This window comes from Microcaecilia unicolor, chromosome 1 (assembly GCF_901765095.1).
Source record: "Microcaecilia unicolor chromosome 1, aMicUni1.1, whole genome shotgun sequence".
NCBI classification, from domain to species: Eukaryota; Metazoa; Chordata; class Amphibia; order Gymnophiona; family Siphonopidae; genus Microcaecilia; species Microcaecilia unicolor.
In genome coordinates this window covers 640602499-640622207 of record NC_044031.1, presented here as the reverse complement: position 1 = coordinate 640622207, position 19709 = coordinate 640602499, and the positions used below count along the sequence as shown (strand labels likewise).

At 45.3% G+C, this 19709-nt stretch overlaps 1 protein-coding gene across 1 annotated transcript; it reads left to right on the top strand.

Annotated features, from left to right (window-relative positions):
- The first annotated feature begins 2769 nt into the window (after positions 1-2769).
- Positions 2770-3354, top strand: LOC115461110 (olfactory receptor 8U8-like). Its single transcript, XM_030190697.1, has one exon. The coding sequence runs from the start codon at positions 2770-2772 to the stop codon at positions 3352-3354; it is 585 nt and encodes a 194-aa protein (XP_030046557.1).
- The last annotated feature ends 16355 nt before the right edge of the window (positions 3355-19709 follow it).

Genomic DNA, 19709 nt, shown 5'->3' with positions numbered 1-19709 from the left:
AGGGGGCCCGGCGACCTCGGGTGGGGGGCGGCCTTGTCCCGGGCCCGGCCCAGTCTCTCGGCAGCCCTGTCTGGTATCATCCACAAAAAGGCAAACTTTATCTTCTAACCCTTCGGTAATTTCACTCACAAATATATTGAACAGAATCGGCCCCATGTTGTCTCAGATCTTGCAACTTATTGGCTTCCATGAAATTTGCTATCCTTTTCTTCAGCATCACTTCCATTACTTTTCCAATAATCGAAGTGAGGCTTACTGGCCTGTAGTTTCCAGCATCCTATCACCATTTTTGTGAAGAGGGACCACATCCGCTCTTCTCCAATCCCACAGAATCTCCCCCATCTCCAAGGATTTACTAAACAAATCTTTAAGAGAACCCGCCAGAACCTCTCTGAGCTCCCTCAATATCCTGGGGTGGATCCCGTCCAGTTCCTTGGCTTAGTCCAACTTTAGATTTTCAAGTTGTTCGTACACACTCTCTTCCGTGAACATTGCTATATCCGTTCCATTCTCATATGTACTTTTGCCAGTCAATCGTGGTCCTTCTCCAGTATTTTCTTCAGTGAAAAAAGAACAAAAGTATTTGTTTAGCAAATTTGCATTTTCTTTATCATTATCCACATAGCGGTTTGCAGCATCTTTCAGTCTCACAATTCCATTTTTTTTTTATATTTAACATTTCTTTATTAATTTCAAATTAAACAATTCCATTTTTAGTCCTCCTCCTTTCACTAATATACCTGAATAAATTTTTGTCGCCCCTCTTTACATTTCTAGCCAATGAGAAAGGTTTTCTAACCCATTATAAACCATAAGCTGTATTTCTCTGTTTATTTCTCTGTTTATTACCCTCCTCTCACCTACCAACACCCATTCTGTTAGAATATCAATGAAATGCTTTGATGTCCCCATGCATACCCCCACCCTCCCACTCTGTCAGACTGTCAAAGTAATACTTTGATGTTTCTCTTATATATACTATCTGCTACCATATTTGCTTACTTCCAATCTGACGAAGAAGGGCAACCTTCGAAAGCTAATCAAGAAATGTATTAAGTTATGTCCAATAAAAAAGGTATCATCTTATTTTCCTTTCTATGTTTTATTTTGTTTGATTTCTATTTATAATCTCACAGAAATGCTAATTTAAAGAGCATGTTTAATAGCCTTTTGAATTTATGAAGAAAGATTTCAAATCGTATGTGCATAAGGAGACAATTGCAAAGTTGGGGTCCTAAGTATGAAAAAATTGTAAACCTGTGCATTTGCATATATGTTCTTTTGGGGCTGATTCTAGGTACCTGTGCTGTAATTATAAAATTTCACCCTGACACAGAGCACTGCTCAAAATATGATTTTGTTGGTGTTTCCTGTTCCGGGGACTATTTAGAATGAAAACTAAGTTGTACTTTCCTTCTGGCTTGTACATACAGAAAAATTTAGATGCATCTAAAATTGATATGAAAGTCAAAAGGATCTATGATTTTTATTATCAGTACTAGTGAAGGTGGGAGTGATCAGCATCTCCAAATGACAAGGATATGAAGGTACTCAAAAAGGAAAAATGCGCTTTGGGATGTAAAGGGTTTTTTGGGAATTGATACTGATTGCCATTCCTAAGGGAATATTTTTGCTATAGCCATTATAAAATAAGCTTTACAAGGCACTTTTTGGGCTTATCACTTAGGGGTCAGGCTCTATAGCTATGTGATGCAAGGTTCCACATTTGGAGTCACCGACAAGGAAAGGGATTTAGGTGTCATTGTTGGCCAAACAGGTAAGAAAGATGATGGCAAAGACCAGAAGCATGCTTGGGTGCCTAGGGAGTGAAATGGCCATCAGGAAAAAGAAGGTGATAGACCTCATTTAGAACACTGTGTACAATTCTGAAGACCGCACTGAATGAAAGAGTTCAGAGGGTGACTACTAAAATGGCTAGTGGTCTTCATTGTAAGACATGACAGAATTAAAGAACTCAATATGTATACTTCAGAAGAAGGTGATAGAGGGGAGACATGATAAAGATATTTAAGTAGTTCTGTGGTTTAAATGCATAGGAAGTGAGTATCTTTCAATTGAACGGACGCTCCGGAGTGAGGAGGCATAGGATGAAGGTAAGAAGGGACAGAAGGGAGTAACCTAAGGAAATACTTCTTCATTGGAAAGGGTGGTGAATTTGTGGAATGGTCTCTGGGTAGAAACAAAGATGGTTTCTGAATTCAAGGAAGCTTGGGACAAGTACATAGGATCTCTAAGGGAGAAGAGATAGTTGATAATATTGTTGAGCAGAATGGATAGGCCCTATGATCTTTATCTGCTTTCATTTTCTCTTTTTCTATTTTTGATTGGTGGTTAATATTGATTTTATGTCTTTTTTTTTTTATTTTCACAGTGGATATTCAGCTGCTTTCTAGAGAAATGACAGTACAAAACCGAACCACAGTGTCTGAGTTCATCTTGTTAGGATTTTCTGACCTTCACAATCTACAGAGTTTTCTCATCATAGTTTTTATGTTCATACATATTCTTACAATACTGGGAAACATCAGCATCATCACAATAATTAAAATTTCTCCCAGACTTCACACACCCATGTACTTTTTTATCAGCAACTTATCATTAATAGATTTATGTTATTCTTTTACCGTCGCTCCAAAAACATTGGTCAACTTAATACTGAAGATAAATAGCGTCTCTTTTCTTGGGTGTGTTACGCAAATGTTCTTTTATGTGACTTTGACAATTGCAGAGTGTTTTCTTCTTGCAGTGATGGCATATGATCGTTATGTGGCTGTATGTAACCCATTACTTTATCATGTTGTTATGAACAGGAGGGTTTGCATCCTACTGGTGACTATTTTATATACAATAAGCTTGGTACTTTCTATAGTACATACAAGCAATGCCTTCTCTGTGTCATTCTGTGGATCCAATAAGATTAGTCATTTCTATTGTGATCCTCTTCCAGTTTTAAAGCTCTCCTGCTCCAATATCGTCATCAATGAGATAGTGCTTACAGCTGTTTGTTTCGCTGTTCTGTTAATCAATGTTACAGCAGTATTTCTTTCTTATACTTACATTATCTCCACTATCCTAAAAATCCGCTCATCAGAGGGCAGACGCAAAGCATTTTCCACATGTGCATCCCATTTCATCACAGTGACTTTATATTTTGGGAGTCTTGTCTTTTTGCATGTATTTCCTAGTTCCCATTACTCACTAAACAAAAATAGATTTGTTGCTGTTGGTTATACAATGGTAATTCCTATGGTAAACCCTATGATCTATAGTCTCAGGAACAATGATGTAAAACAAGCAGTGAAAAAAGTCATGAAGATAAAACAGTTTTCTTAATCAAAACTTTGCTTGCTATATTTATGTCAATACAAAGTCTAGTATATTAAAATGAGTACATAGTTTATGCCCACAATTGCAATATTTTATAGAGAAGCCATTATTAAGCCACAGCAAAATCTGGGCTTAACTGTCCTTGAAGGCCTGACCTCCCCCACTTTGGCCTCAGGCCCCCTCCAAAACTGCTACACCTGTTATAAGACTGGTGGGGATGCCGAAGCTCCACCAGCCTAAGAGATTATTTTATTTATTTTTGTTACATTTGTACCCTGTGCTTTCCCACTCATGGCAGGCTCAATGTGGCAGGCAATGGAGGGTTAAGTGACTTGCCCAGAGTCACAAGGAGCTGCCTGTGCTGGGAATTGAACTCAGGTCCTTAGAACCAAAGTCCACCACCCTAACCACTAGGCCACTCCTCCACTCCATTCTCTGTTCAAAAGGCTCCCTCGTGTTGCAGTAGTAAACAGAAAGTCAGTGTAGTGCCTCTAGCTGGACTCCTTGTGTATACTCAATATTTGCATGAACTGAGTATGTGTGAGCAGTTCCAGGTTAGTGGCTAGAGGCATGTCGCTGAGTGTCTCCTTACTGCAGCAGCACAAGGGAAAGGGAACTTGATATACTGCCTTTCTGAGGTTTTTGCAACTACGTTCAAAGCGGTTTACATATATTCAGGTACTTATTTTGTACCAAGGGTCAGGGCCAGCCCTAGGGTTTCTAGCACCCTCCTGCAGTCTATTAGTCGGCGCCCCTACCCATCCAGGGGCGGGATCACTATGGCTCCGCCCCCACAGTAGGCACACCCCTTTTACCAGCCATGGCATCACTGAAAATATTACACCAGTATAGAAGAAAAATAACTTAGCACACAGACCTGGAATTAGGAGAACAGACAGTCTTGCCAACTCTGAAAAACAAATTTCAGAATCTAACAAACAGATCCCTATTCAGACACTTGGCCTTGCAGTCACACATGCAGAACAGAGATAGCCCCTCTTCAAATTCTTCAAAAATTAACCTGAAATCCTAAGAAGTTAGACTCTGCATGCAGCACAATAGCCTTCCCATTCCCTATAGTCTCTCTTCCTCAGCCTTCTCCCTTCATACCCAACCCTCTTTTTCTCTCCCCCCTCCAGCATCTATGCCCAGCATTCCTCCATCTCCCTGTACCCTCCTCTACATCCTCTCATACAGCATAATTCCTCCCTACCCCACCCCCTCACTCCCATTCATCCCCTCATCCTTTCCCATTCCCACCCAGGCTCCCTCACTCCCATTCATCCTCTCATCTATCCCAATTCTTCCCCCCAGGCCCACTCTACTACTACTACTACTACTTAACATGTCTATAGCGCTACTAGGCATACGCAGTGCTTTACATTTGCACATGAAGAGACAGTCCCTGCTCAACCGAGCTTACAATCTTGATAGGACAAACAGACTAGCACAACTAACAAGACTAACACCTCAAATAATCTAATTAGGACAACTAGCAATGCTTACAGTCAGTTGACTAACACCATCGAGCACAGCTTAGGATCTAGCTAGGACAGACTTAATCAGCATAAACTAACATATTCTACAATCTGAGTTGGACAGACTAACAGGAGTTACTGAAGTGGGAATGAGAGATAGGAGATTGGTGATGGTTAGGAATTGAAAGCAGCCATCTAGCCCTCCTGTCCTGTGAGTTGCTGTGTTGGGGTGGGGGTGGAAAAGGGTGGGTCAGGTGCAGCACTAAACAGCAGTCTCTGACAAAACAAGGGTTCAGGCTTTGCTGTGCTGTCTCTGAGCCCTCTCTGGGCTGGATTCCAGCTCCTGGTTTCACTCTCAATCCCAATGTGTTGAAGGGGTGGCTGCAGAGAATACTATGCTGCTGCTTAGCTCCTGAGCTCATAGTGAGTGCCTGTGCTGCAGCCTCCTCAGGCTTTCCTTCTTGTCACCAGGTGGGGGGCAGGGGCAGAGGTTAGCTGAGCTCCCACAAGTTATTTCGGAGCCAGATTCAGTTGGAGCAGTGAGGTCCTCTGACAAACACAAGGAGGATATTTCTCTGCTTGGGAGGGGGGAGGGGACGGGACAGAGAGCTGACAGCTCCCGCTTTGGAGCCAGACTGAGATGAGCAGCAGAGATTAGATACTGAAAAACAAAAGCCTCAGCAGAGCTTGCTTGCAAAGCAGCGCCCGAAGGCAGGCGCCCCCCTGCAGTGCTTACCCTGCTTACCAGGTTTGACCGGCCCTGCCAGGGGTAATGGAGGGTTAAGTGACTTGCCCAGAGTCACAAGGAGCTGCAGTGGGAATTAAACTTAGTTCCCCAGGATCAAAGTCCACTGCACTAACCACTAGGCTGCTCCTCCATAAGGAAGAGGGGAGCTGCTTTGGCTGGTAGGGCTTCAGCATTTCCAAAAGCAAAGGTAATATTTTTTAACATGGGGGTGGGGGTTGGGATAAGGAGGAGGAAATACATTACCCCCTAGTTCACCCCTGGAACCCCAAAATGGAGGGCTGGATAGGCCCATGGACCTAATGCAGGACTTTCCTGTGTACTACGCCCATTTGTTTTTACCAAGGTGGTAAAACAGGGCTTTTTTCCATTTTTTAATTTGCAGGTTGTACACTGATATTGTCAGTAGTGTGTGGTAACTGCAAATAATTAATGAGTGAGCACTTACAGCTGCTATTTATGAGGCACTAAGTGCTTTCACATTACGCCCACTTTAACCAGTTAGCATGTGGTAATGTGAGCATGTTATCAAAGTAGGGTATACACAAAAGTAGCACACATGAGTTGTCTTGTTGGGCAGACTGGATGGACCGTGCAGGTCTTTTTCTGCCGTCATCTACTATGTGAGCATGTTAGCTGGAAAACGCATAGAATGGAGGTAGTGTATGAAAATTTATCTCAAACATATTCATTGTGGATATCATGAAAACGTGACTGGCTCCTGAGGACTGGGTTGAGAAACTCTGGCTTAGTAGAAACATTGCTTATGAATTAAACCAAAGTCCAGGAGACTTCTGGTGGAGCCGGAGAGCTAGATGGCGACCATGCTGTGAGCTCCGCCGCGCCTCGAACGAAGCCCCGACCCTGAAGGTGCTAGTCCCGCTCCCGAGAGATCACAACGAAGTCAGAGGGTGGCAGCAGCCCGTAGGCACTCACAGCGGACCTTCATTGCCAGCGAGAACAACGAGAGGTGCCACGTACACGCCACGTGCAGCCCAGGACATAAGATGGCGGCCTAAGGCAGGATGCGGAACCCAAATCGTCCTGGGTTGAGTGGTGAGCAGGGCGGATGAAGGGCGTGCGTGTATGAAGAGGCCCAAGAAACTGGCGAGACTAAGTTGAAGATAGCGCAGGAGGAGAACGCTGGGCTTGCTTTACCCTCGGAGCCGTGAAACACCCAGAGACGGTGGAGAAGAACTACCGGCAGTGGTGTGGACGAGCTACGGAGTGCGGTGCTCGAACCAGAGGCGGAAAAAACTGAACTGCCCCTGGTGAAAATAATAACCACTGAGGGCAGAACCCGGCGGGTAATTTCCCACGCAGCGACAGTAGTGTGGGGGAAGAGAAAGCGTGGAACAACTCATGGTGGAATAAAGGAGCGCCCCTTCCCCCCAATTCAAGTGGGAACAATAAGAGCGATTATAACACACTAAGGGAGCTCAGCCATGAATCTCAAGGGCACATGAAAGCATATCTTTGAGAAATAAGGAACTGAACTGAGTTACTCTGACCAGACACTAGATATAAAGAATTATTGAGCGAAGTCCACTGCTGTATCTACCACATTGAGGCAGGGTGGTTGCTTGTGAATTAATCAATCCTTTGTATGGAGCAATGTTTGAAGCCCATGCCCGCAGGAACCACCCGCAGAGGAACAAAATTTGATAAAGAGAAAATATCTCCTCCTAAACCCAGCTAGAAAATGGCGGAAACAAAAAGCACAGATACAGGTGAATTCACTGAAAAACAACTGACACAAATTACTCTAGCCGTGAGCACGGCCTTAAGCCCGAGATTTGATCTACTGGCGGGGCAGCTGAAAAACTTAGAGTACTCTATGGCAGATACAATGAAAAGACTGGGGGAAGCTGAAACCCGGATCTCAGTGGTGGAGGATTCAGAGACCCATTACACGTAAGAGATCACACGCTTGATGGAACAGCTTAAGTCGCAACAGGATAAAATGGAGGACATGGAAAATCGAGCATGCAGATGCAACCTGCGACTTGTTGGCCTCCCCGAGAAAATCCCAGAGAAATCATTAGGACACCTCCTGGAACAATGGCTGAAAAAAAGAATCGGCCCTCTCGGACAGCTATGGGGAGCTGTGCATAGAACGGGCCCACAAGCTGGGACGTTGGCAGCAAGGCATGCAAAGACCAAGAATTGTTATCATAAAAGTGCATAACTATCTACATAAAGAAGAAATCATGAGGGGCTTCCGACTGAAGCGGGACTCCCTTACATATGAGGGCATTCCGATAAAAATTTTCCAGGATTATTCGGCAGGAGTACAGGAGCAAAGACGTCGATTTCACCCCATCTGCTCAGCGTTGGTTACCAAGAACACTAGATTTATGTTACTATATCCTGCAATCCTGAAGATCCAGCATGGAAACCAATGGCGTTCCTTCCAGTTGGACTAAGCAGCTCAACAGTTCATTGATGCAGAACTGAAAGAACCGGACACTTAAACCTTTTCCCGGTTGGGAGATTTCTGAGCCGTTTTGGTGGATTCTTTCCGGGAGAGGCCACAGCTCCAATGAACGAAGAGCAGTGTTACGGCAGTGGACAAGGTTAAGAACAATTTTTGTGGTTCCATGTTAAATGTACATAGACAGCGAACAATAGGGTAAGAATCCGGGGATGTTTCTCTACTTCCCGGGACAACTGGTTCCTATTTGGGTGTTTGTTCAAAGGTCAGAGGGAACTTATATAAGGGGATAGAGGGAACGGGAACTTTACAAATGCTGGGTTGAGGTAAGACAGGGGCTTCAAGTAGGTGATAGAAGTTAAAGGGTACGAGGGTCATATTGGGAAGGGAGGGTCAGGATGGGAGGGAAGGCAGGGCAGTGGAACAGGGTGGAGGGGGGGTAAGTACAGGGACTTTATAATTGGCGGAATTTAGAGGGGGAGGGATTTCAACCCCCAGGAGATGGCTCTTCTAGAAATGGTACAGCATGGAATCTGTGTATTACAAAGCATGCGAGGATAGGGGAAACTGTCCAAGAGGCTAACTGTACAACATGGTCGCTGGGAAAGGGCTGGGACCCAGAGACCGCAGAGACCAAAGTAATGTTTAGTTATTATAACACTTGTTTCTGCAGCACATTGTAAACTAATAACATGGAACGTGGGGGGTATTACCTCCCCGATTAAGAGGAAAAAGATTATAACACATTTAAAACATTTAAAAGCAGGTATTGCGTGCCTGCAAGAAACAAGATTGACAGACGCAGAACACGAAAAGCTACAACAAGGGTGGATTGGGCAAGTACTCTACACCTCCTCTGATGGGCGGAAGGGGTTGTAGCGATCTGCTTCCACAAACGTTTGGCCTATTCCGTAGAAAAGGTCTTACAAGACCCTGCAGGGCGATACCTACTGGTCAAAATATGGCTGCAAGGCAGGGAGTTTTACTTACTAAATATATATGCCCCAACACCACCAGAGAGGGCCTTCTTCCCCAAATTGCTAGGGCAACTACTATCATATCAGGGGAAAGAACTGATTATAATGAGAGACATGAATATTGTGGGAGACATGAATATTGTGGGAGACCCCAAGATGGATTGTACAGGAGCCAGAGCAGAAACGCACGAAGGCCAAAAGGAATGTAGAACGCTGCAGGAATTTGAGAAGTCTGTCTCTGTGGTAGATGTATGGAGGAACCTGCATCCGGGGGCCCAAGAGTACACACACAGATCGAGAGCCCACGGTACATTGGGAAGGCTAGATTATATATTTATATCGGAGGACCTCTTCCACTGCGTCAGAGATTCTAAAATAGAAGAGATATCGATCTCTGACCATAGTCCCGTCTGGTTTGATCTGGACGCCCCTTGTAGCTTCCAGTCGTCCAGGCGTTGGAGATTTCCAAGCTATCTAGCTAAGGATAAATCATTTCAGAAATTTTTGCTGACAAAGTGGGAGGATTTTACATTACATTACATAACCAAGAACACCAATCCAACCCCCAGTTATTTTGGTGTACTGGAAAGGCAGTTCTACAGGGAGACCTGATTAGGGTTACCATTCGTCCGGATTTCCCCGGACATGTCCTCTTTTTGAGGGCATGTCCGGGGCGTCCGGTGGATTTTGCCTGCACCCACGTTTGTCCGGATTTCTGGACAAACGTCGGCGCGGGTGCGGGCAGGCGCGTGCGTGTGGGCGGGCGATCGGCGCCGTGGTAACCCTACTCCCGTCCCCTCCCCTTCCTTACCATGTTCCCTGGTGGTCTAGTGACGTCTTCGAGGCAGGAAAGAGCCCCCTCTTTCCTGCCTGGAGCGCTGCCTCCCCTGTCTATCATCCTCCTCGGTCTGGCTGGGGATTCAAAATGGCCGCCGAGAGTTGAACTCTCGCGAGGCCACTTCAACTCTCGGTGGCCATTTTGAATCTCCAGCCAGACCGAGGAGGATGCAGCAGGCAAGGACAGGCAGCGCTCCGGGCAGGAAAGAGGGGGCTCTTTCCTGCCCCGAAGAGAAGACCCTACTAGACCACCAGGGCTAGATAGTAAGTGAGGGGGGGAACCATGTGACGGGGGGCGGGGAATAGAGGGGCGGAACGAGGACCCGAAGGGGGCGTGGCGGGGGCGGGGTATGAGGCGTGGCAGGGGTGGGGTAGGGGGCGTGACATGTGTCCTCTTTTTCAGAGGACACAAAATGGTAACCCTAGACCTGATTGCATATGTAGCAGCTAGGCGAAAGAAATTGGCCAGTAGTCTTATGAGCCTGAACAGACAACTGCAGAAGGCCAGACGCCAACATTTGGCACAACCAACAGAAGTGAATAAAGATAATTACTTAGCTATACAGGCGGCCATTAACTAGTTGCTACATGAGAAAACGCTTAGAAATCAGACCTTTCAAAAATATAGGTTTCACAGATTTGGTAATAGGGCAGGGGGGCCTATTGGCCAGATTGGTTCAGAGAAAGGGAGGGAATAGGACTATCCCGGTGATCAGAGATAAGAAGGGGGATATTACTAATAGGCCGGACAAGATACTCAGGACCCTGCAAGAACATTTTGAACAACTATATGCGAAGGAACAAGGGGGGGGGGGGAAGAGATGGAGATACGCGAGCTTCTATTAAAAGCCCAAATACCGAAACTAAGGGAGTCGGAGGTGGCCCTTCTAGATTCCCCATTACAGCCCAAAGAATTACAAGACGCGATTAAAGGGTTAAAGTCCTTCTCAGCACCTGGGGTAGATGGATACTCTGGAGAGTTTTATAAAATTCTGCACTACTCTCTGATAGGGCGATTCTCGGTGCATGAAAACACCGCATGTATATCCTTACTATTGAAACCGGGTAAGGCTGCAGAGGAACCAGAATCCTAGAGACCCATTTCGTTAATTAATGTGGACATTAAATTATTAGCAAAGATTCTGGCTGAACAACTAAAAAAGTGCCTTCCCAGTATTATTGGAATTTATCCCTCAGAGACATTCGGTGTTACATGTACGGAAAACTCTACTAGCAATGGCACACTGTAGACATCAGAAAACCCCCGGGATAATAGTCAATTTGAAGTCCTAGCATATTTAAGTTTTGATAGACATTGGTCAATACCTTAAACTCCCCCCGCTAGACGATATACCAAAGTCAATCAAGAGAATGAGGAGGGCACCAGTACCCGCATGCTAGGTTAAACCGAAATACTGGTTCATGTTAGCACCAGAAAACAGATGGGTGAGAGAGCCAAGAGTGGGGAAAGGGAAGGGATAACATAGAGAGGAGTGACACATACCTTACTAAAAAGCACTATGTTGGCCTGCACGAGTGCTGACCTGAGGGCTTTAAGCTCTTGAGTGATGCTGGCAGTATAACATGATGTTGTTCTTTCCATGAATCAATGACAATTGAATGTAGGATGTGAAAGGGAAAGGGGGGGGGGGGAGGGAAAGGGGGTGAAAAGGGGAGAAAATGCACTGACGAATGTAAGATGGCAAGAAGTAACCTGTTGTATTTGTATTATGTTTATTTGGAAGCCTCTGCTTACTTGTATTTATCTTTCTTCGTCAATAAAAGATTTGAACGTTAAACCAAAGCCCAAGCTTGTCCAGAACTGTATTATTCAACCAGTAATCCAAGTCTGACAATGGCCATCATTTTGCCAATCTGTTTCAAGGACCATTGGACCTCTTTACTTCTGTAAAAAAAAAAAAGAAGAAAAAAAATCATCCTTCATTCAGGCATTGCAAACTATTCCCCACAAAAAACGCTAAGACAATTATTTAGATGCCATATTGTGATATGCACATCCATATGTCCCTGTATCCCTGTCCTTAGCACAAAAACATCCAAACAAACATTTTAGAACAGGGATGCTATGAATGTCCATAGAAATCCACAGGAGACGTATGTGTTAGGTGGCGAGAGTCTGATAGGTTCAGACGGGGAGAGGGACCTTGGGGTGATAGTATCTGAGGATTTGAAGGTGACGAAACAGTGTGACAAGGCGGTGGCTGTATCTAGAAGGTTGTTGGGCTGTATAGAGAGAGGTGTGACCAGCAGAAGAAAGGGGGTGTTGATGCCTCTGTATAAGTCGTTGGTGAGGCCCCATCTAGAGTATTGTGTTCAGTTTTGGAGGCCGTATCTTGCTAAGGATGTAAAAAGAATCGAAGCGGTGCAAAGAAAAGCTACGAGAATGGTATGGGATTTGCGTAACAAGACGTATGAAGAGAGACTTGCTGACCTGAACATGTATACCCTGGAGGAAAGGAGAAACAGGGGTGATATGATACAGACGTTCAAATATTTGAAAGGTATTAATCCGCAAACGAACCTTTTCCGGAGATACGAAGGCGTTAGAACGAGAGGACATGAAATGAGATTGAAGGGGGGCAGACTCAAAAAAAATGTCAGGAAGTATTTCTTCACGGAGAGAGTGGTGGATGCTTGGAATGCCCTCCCGCGGGAGGTGGTGGAGAGGAAAACGGTAACGGAATTCAAACATGCGTGGGATAAACATAAAGGAATCCTGTTCAGAAGGAAAGGATCCTCAGGAGCTTAACCGAGATTGGATAGCAGAGCGGGTAGTGGGAGGCGGGGCTGGAGGTTGGGAGGCGGGGATAGTGCGGGGCAGACTTATACGGTCTGTGCCAGAGCCAGTGGTGGGAGGCGGGACTGGAGGTTGGGAGGCAGGGATAGCGCTGGGCAGACTTATACGGTCTGTGCCAGAGCCGGTGGTGGGAGGCGGGGATAGTGCTGGGCAGACTTATACGGTCTATGCCAGAGCCGGTGGTTGGGAGGCGGGGCTAGTGCTGGGCAGACTTATACGGTCTGTGCCCTGAAATCAAAGTAGGGTATACACAAAAGTAGCACACATGAGTTGTCTTGTTGGGCAGACTGGATGGACCGTGCAGGTCTTTTTCTGCCGTCATCTACTATGTTACTATGATTTATCAACATTGATTAATGGGCATCCCCGTAAAAGACGTGGCTGGGGTGGTCTTAGGGCATGATAGGGGTGGTGCCAAGAAATGGACATCCCTTTGCAATTATATTAAGGAGCTGATTTTTGAAGCATATAGATGTCTCAAAATGCAGAAATGGATGTCCGTGTGCTTGAAATGTACAAATCCCAATTTTGAACAGGCAGAAATGGGATGTCTATGGGTATGCTGTGGGTGGGACCTGGGAAAGTCAAAATCAGGATGTCCAACAGTGATTATTGAACGAGAAGAAACGTCCAAGTCTAAAAAGAAGGGTGTCCTAAGTTAGACCTGTTTCAATCACTTCTAGGATATAAAAAAGTGCTCTGATTGAGCATCTGATCACTGGAGGGATTAAGGCACGACACCTTCTTAATCTCCCAGTACTTGCTGGCTCTTTCTCTCTCCCCTGAAAGTGAAACTGAAGGAGGATACCAGGCTCTGTGACAGCTTCAGGTATTATGGTCATTCTTAGTGTAACCCATAAGTTAATATATAACAAAAAAAAAAATTAAAAGTGGGGGCTAAAAGTACCAAAGGGAAATAAACAGAGGCTCACCTGGGTGCTGCTATAGTGCCGGGAGGGCTGTTCCTGATCTCGGGCATGAAGGTGTTGCTGCCTTTCTGGGAGAGGTACAGCATTTTTGGCAGTCTAGGTGGCAATGGATTGAAGTCTGGGCAGGAGTGAGAGCTGGTGCTGCTGTGGTGCAGGGGAGCTGGTTCACTGGAATGGGCAGAAGAGAAAGAATGTAGCTGAGTTGAGCCTTCCTGGAATTTTCCATGCATGTGCAAAGCCTGGACATGTGTGGAGGTAAAGGGGAGGGCCACAATCTGCTTAGGTTCATGACTTAGTGGCCAGGCCCATGGTGAGGTGCCAGGAGGTTTACATTTGACATCACAGGCAGGATTCTCATCTAGTCTACTAACCATGTTTGCATCAAATGTCAGGAAGGATGGGAAAAAGTTAAAAAATATTTTTGTAAACAATTTTTTTCCATTGACACACAAGAATGTAACCCTGCGGGTTAAATTATTTTTTTTGTAACCTGGGCTCTGGAGGAGCTGGTCTTGAAGGCTTGAGGGTGCTCTAGGTTTACTAGTTCTGTGAGAGGAGAGTTGTTAGGTGCCTCCGGAGCATCAGTATGGCCAGCTGGAGGTGAGCATGCATAGGTGCTGTTTCAGTGGCTAAGAACTGTTAAGAGGAGGCTATTGCTATGAGTGGGGTTAACAAATGTTCTGTTAGTTGAGAGTATGTTGCAAGATTGTATTAAACTCCTTTACAAGTATGTTGCACTGAATTCACATAAAGACTGAGATGAATGTGAATATGAAGTTGTAAAGGAAAATGGAGGATGCTGTTGGCTGGGATAATTAGGGACCCACAATTATTTGTTATTTTAAGTGGTAGCTAGAAGACACAAATAGAGGTATGCTGACACAGGGCATGTTAAAAGACGTGTACACATGAGGAAGACAGTTTTTGTTAATTGATTTGTTAAAGACAGAGTAGGGAAAAGGAGAAATTCCAAAAGCTTGAGATGTCCTAGAAAGTCGGCCAACACAAGAGAGAGGTTCTTGAGAAGAGAACTGGACTATAGTTAAGTAACTAAATAGCAAAAGTGTATACACTGACTGAGACTGAAAAATAAAGAAAGGAAAGAGACAGAGAAATACTTACCTGAGATAGAATCTGAAAGTAGAGTTGCTACCATGAATCCTATAAAATAAAAGGCAAATAGCATCTAAAGCAGGGGATCTCAACCTGTTCCTTGGGACATACCCAATCAGTCTAGTTTTCAAAAGTATCTACAATGAATAAGCATGAGAGAAATTTGCATACACTGCCTCTATTGTATGCAAATCTATTGCATGTATATTCATTTTGAGTATCCTGAAAAACTGACTGGTTGGTTGTCTCCCAAGGACCAGGTTGAGAACCCCTGTTTTAGATTTGGATGTTACGAGCTGGACATCTCTATTCGAACTTTTACATCCTTTCAAAAATGCCCCTCCATGTGTGACAACATCTAGCCTATATAATTTAAATATCAGTATTTAGACCTGCTATAAGAAACATCCAGAAGTCATTGCTACTTGTCTTTTGCGACCTAGAGGAGCATTTTCGATAGAGTGTCTAAATCAGAATTTGGACGTTTTACAAAAACGTCCAAATTCTGAACAGGAAAGGTCATTTTCGGAAGATAGATGTCTATCTTTTATGTTCAAAAATGCTATGGACGTCTTGTGATTTGGATGTTTTATTTTTTGGTCCATTTTCAAACAAAAAACATCCAAATGCAAAGCGTACAAAATACACAAGAATATCCACAATAGAGTGAAACCATTCACATGTTCTTAGTGTGGTAAAAGCTTTGGTTGTAATGTCAATCTCAAACTGCATCAGAAAGTCCACACGGGAGAGAAACCACTTGCATGTATAGAGTCTGGTAAAATCTTGGTCAGAAGGTAAACTTCACAATGCACCAGAGAAATAAACTTCACAATGCACCAGAGAATACACAAAGGAGTGACGCCATCTACATGTCCTGAGTGTGGTAAAAGCTTTGGTTGGGAAGAAAGCCTCACATGGCATCAGAGAATCCACACAGGGATGAAACCATTTACATGCACTGAGGAGGTAAAAGCATCAGTTGCATTGGGACAGGTAATTAGGGAATGTACACTCTTGCTATGAAGTATGGAAAAATAGAACTCTGATAGTTATATATATATATATATATATATATATATATGTAATGATACCTCCTTTTCATCTATAGATCTGAATTCAAAGCCCAAATCTAATGATAAACAATATACACAAGGCTCAGATGTTATAGAAAGCTTGGCATCAGGTAGAATAGTGGAAAAGTGACGTCCCAGGAAAGCAATAGGGCATCCTTGGTGGCACTGCAGTGGACTTTATAAAATGCTCCCAGGTACACATCTGACCATTGCTCCATTACCTTGTCTGCTGAGCCCCCTCAAACCTACTACCCCCAACTGTACACCACTACCATAGCCCTTACAGGTGAAGGGAGCACCAATATACTACTACTACTACTACTTAACATTTCTAGAGCGCTACTAGGGTTACGCAGTGCTTTACAGTTTAACAAAAAAGGACGGTCCCTGCTCCAAGGAGCTTACAATCTAATGGGTGAAATGTCAAGTTGGGGCAGTCTAGATTTCCTGAATAGAGGTATGGTGGTTAGGTGCCGAAGGCAACATTGAAGAGGTGGGCTTTGAGCAAGGCTTTGAAGATGGGCAGTGAGGGGGCCTGGCGTATGGGCTCAGGGAGATTATTCCAGGCATGGGGTGAGGCGGAGCCTGGAGTTGGCGGTGGTGGAGAAGGGTACTGAAAGGAGGGATTTGTCTTGAGAGCGGAGGCTACGGGTGGGAATGTAAGGGGAGATGAGGGTAGAGAGGTAGGGAGGGGCTGCAGATCGAGTGCATTTGTAGGTTAATAGGAGAAGCTTAAACTGTATGTGGTACCTGATCGGAAGCCAGTGAAGTGACTTGAGGAGAGGGGTGATATGAGTATATCGGTCCAGGTGGAAGATAAGATGTGCAGCAGAGTTCTGAATGGACTGAAGGAGGGATAGATGGCAAAGTGGGAGGCCAGTGAGGAGTAGGTTGCAGTAGTCAAGGCGAGAGGTAATGAGAGAGTGGATGAGAGTTCGGGTGGTGTGCTCAGAGAGGAAAGGGCGAATTTTGCTAATGTTATAGAGGAAGAAGCGACAGGTCTTGGCTATCTGCTGGATATGCGCAGAGAAGGAGGGGGAGGAGTCGAATTTGACTCCGAGGTTGCGGGCAGATGAGACGGGGACGATGAGGGTGTTATCAACTGAGATAGAGAGTGGAGGGAGAGGAGAAGTGGGTTTGGGAGGGAAGACAATAAGCTCAGTCTTGGCCATGTTCAGTTTCAAGTGGCGGTTGGACATCCAGGCAGCAATGTTGGATAAGCAGGCCGATACTTTGGCCTGGGTTTCTGCAGTGATGTCTGGTGTGGGTACAGTGTGGGTACAGTGGGTTTCTGGTATGTTTTGGAGGGCTCACAATTTCCTCCACAAGTGTAACAAGTAGGGGGGAGGTAGAAGCCTGGGTCCACCTGCCTGCAGTGCACTGCACCACTACTAGACTACTCCAGGGGCCTGCATGCTATTCTAATTGACCTGAGTATAACATCGGAGGCTGGCAAGTAATATTTTTAATCACATTTTTGGGGAGGGGTTGAAGGGGGATGTGACCACTGAGGGAGTAAGGGGAGGTGATCCCTGATTTCCTCCAGTGGTTATCTGGTCATCTGGGGCACCCCTTGTGTGGAGTAGAGGAGTAGCCTAGTGGTCAGTGCAGCAGACCTTGATGTTGGGGAAGTGGGTTCAAGGCCCACTGCAGCTACTTGTTATAAAAACAGGTCTAGCTCAAAACATCTCTTTATTTTGTTCCATTATGGCTGAAAGACATCCAAGTCTTAGGAGCCCAAGTCCCACCTTGAGCACGCCCCCTTGAGATTTAGACGGACTTCGGAGAAAAATATCTAAAAAGCGGTTTTGAAAGTACTGATTTGGATGTTTTTGTGAGATAAAGGTCCAAATGCAGACTTATGTCACTTTTTGGGCGTTTTTCTCTTTTGAAAATGAGCCTGCTAGTGTGTTATAAAGGAGATTGAAGATCAAGCATCTGGTCTGATTGCCATCATTGACTGCCTTTCTCTTTTCATAACACCCAACTATCTTGCCTTGTGTTATGACACTGAGGAACCCAGATCCAACACTTAGAAACCTTCCAGGCAATACCTTGTCCCTGCTGTACTCCAAATGGTCCCTCCCCATCCCAAATCCCCAATTTTTGGCACATCCTGACTCAGTATATGCCTGTTCCTCTGTGTCTTTCAGTCTCATAGCCACTCTAGAACTGCCTATTTTCTGTCTCTCTGTGTCCCTATGAGCTGTGATTGTTCAGCTGACTGTGCTGTTGTGACACAGGGCATAATCGAACGCGAACGCCTATCTCCATGGCGTCTATGTCCGAAAACGGGTATGTGAAGAGACGGGACAGACCTATTTTAGAAAAAATGGACGTTTTTCAGCTGGGCATGTTTTTTTTAGCGATAATGGAAATTAAAAACGTCCAGCTCAAAAACGTTCTAATCCGAGCCATTTGGTCATGGGAGGGGCCAGGATTCGTAGTACACTCGCCCCCCTGACATGCCAGGACACCAACTGGACACCCTAGAGGTCAGTGTGGTGGACTTCAGACAACGCTCCCACATGCATAGCTCCCTTACCACGGGTGCTGAGCCCCCAACCCCCAACCCCCTTCCCCCAAAACCCACTACTTACAAATGTACAACACTACCATAGCTCTTAGGGGTGAAGGGGGCACCTACATGTGGGTACAGTGGGTTTTGGAGGCCTCCCATTTACCAGCACAAGTGTTACAGGTAGGGGGGATGGGCCTGGGTCCAACTGGCTGAAGTGCACTGCGGTACCCACTAAAAGTGCTCCAGGGACCTGCATACATACAGGCCTCTAGGACTTGTTGCTGCTATATAACATTGGCACACCAGTTGATACCTGAAGACTAATCTCTCCGAAAACATCCTTTATTGGAATAAGCACGCTTACTCACAGTTAACTGCAGATCAGAGGTTGTGCCCCACTGGCAAAGAGTCTCCCTGGTACTGAGATTAGCCGTAGGTCAGAGCTGGCACAATGGTGTACAATGCCCTCTTTCAGCCACATTCAAGGTAAGAACTAAGTTCTGTAATGTGGCTAACACGTGAAAGGGATCTAAAACTGGCTTACAAAAATGGCCACTACCTCATGGACTACCGGAAACAAAACAGGGCACACTCTGACCCAGTAAGCAGGGGGAAAAGCACCATGGGAGTAGAGCCTACCAACTACCAACATCGTGAGCATCTGCCTCAAGCTAGTGGAATCACGGAGCCCAATACCCTACACCCACCTCAATGCATTGCTGATGTGATGCTGCAGTGCGCATAACAGAAAAGGTGTCACACTCACCCGAGAGCCACATCAGAACCAGGGAAAGGCTGTCACAGGATAGAACACATTCTGCTGTCATGGAGGTGGGTACGGCATTTGAGGCTGGCATAGAGGCTGGAAAAAAAGTTTTTAAAGTGGGGGTTTTTTGGTGGGAGGGGGTTAGTGACCACTGGGGGAGTTCGGGGAGGTCATCCCCGATTCCCTCCAGTGGTCATCTGGTCAGTTGGGGCACTTTTTTGGGACTTGTTCGTGAAAAAAAAGGGTCCACAAAAAGTGACCCAAAATTGCGGTAAAAACGCCTTTTTTTTCGATTATCAGCTAAAGACACCCACCTCTCCTCGGCCGATAACCACGCCCCAGTTTCGCCTTCACTACGCCTCTGACATGCCCCCATCAACTTTACCCGTTTCCGCGATGGATTGCAGTTAGAAACGCCCAAAATCGGCTTTCGATTATACCGATTTGGGCGCCCACGAGAGAAAGACGCCCATCTCCCGCTTTGAGTTGCAATATAGGCATTTTTCTCTTTCGATTATAAGCAGGTTAGTGAATGTTGGTAGAGATACTTTGCCATAATCCAGAGGTGTGCATAAGTGTCCCAGAGTGTATGTATAGTCTTTCCTGAGTCCTGATAGGGGGCACCTTGGTGGCTGAAAGAACACTGGCATATGTGGTGGAACATGTG

Coding starts and splice junctions, on each gene's coding strand:
- LOC115461110 (XM_030190697.1), top strand. CDS start 2,770: ATGGCATATGATCGTTATGTGGCTGTATGTAACCCATTACTTTATCAT.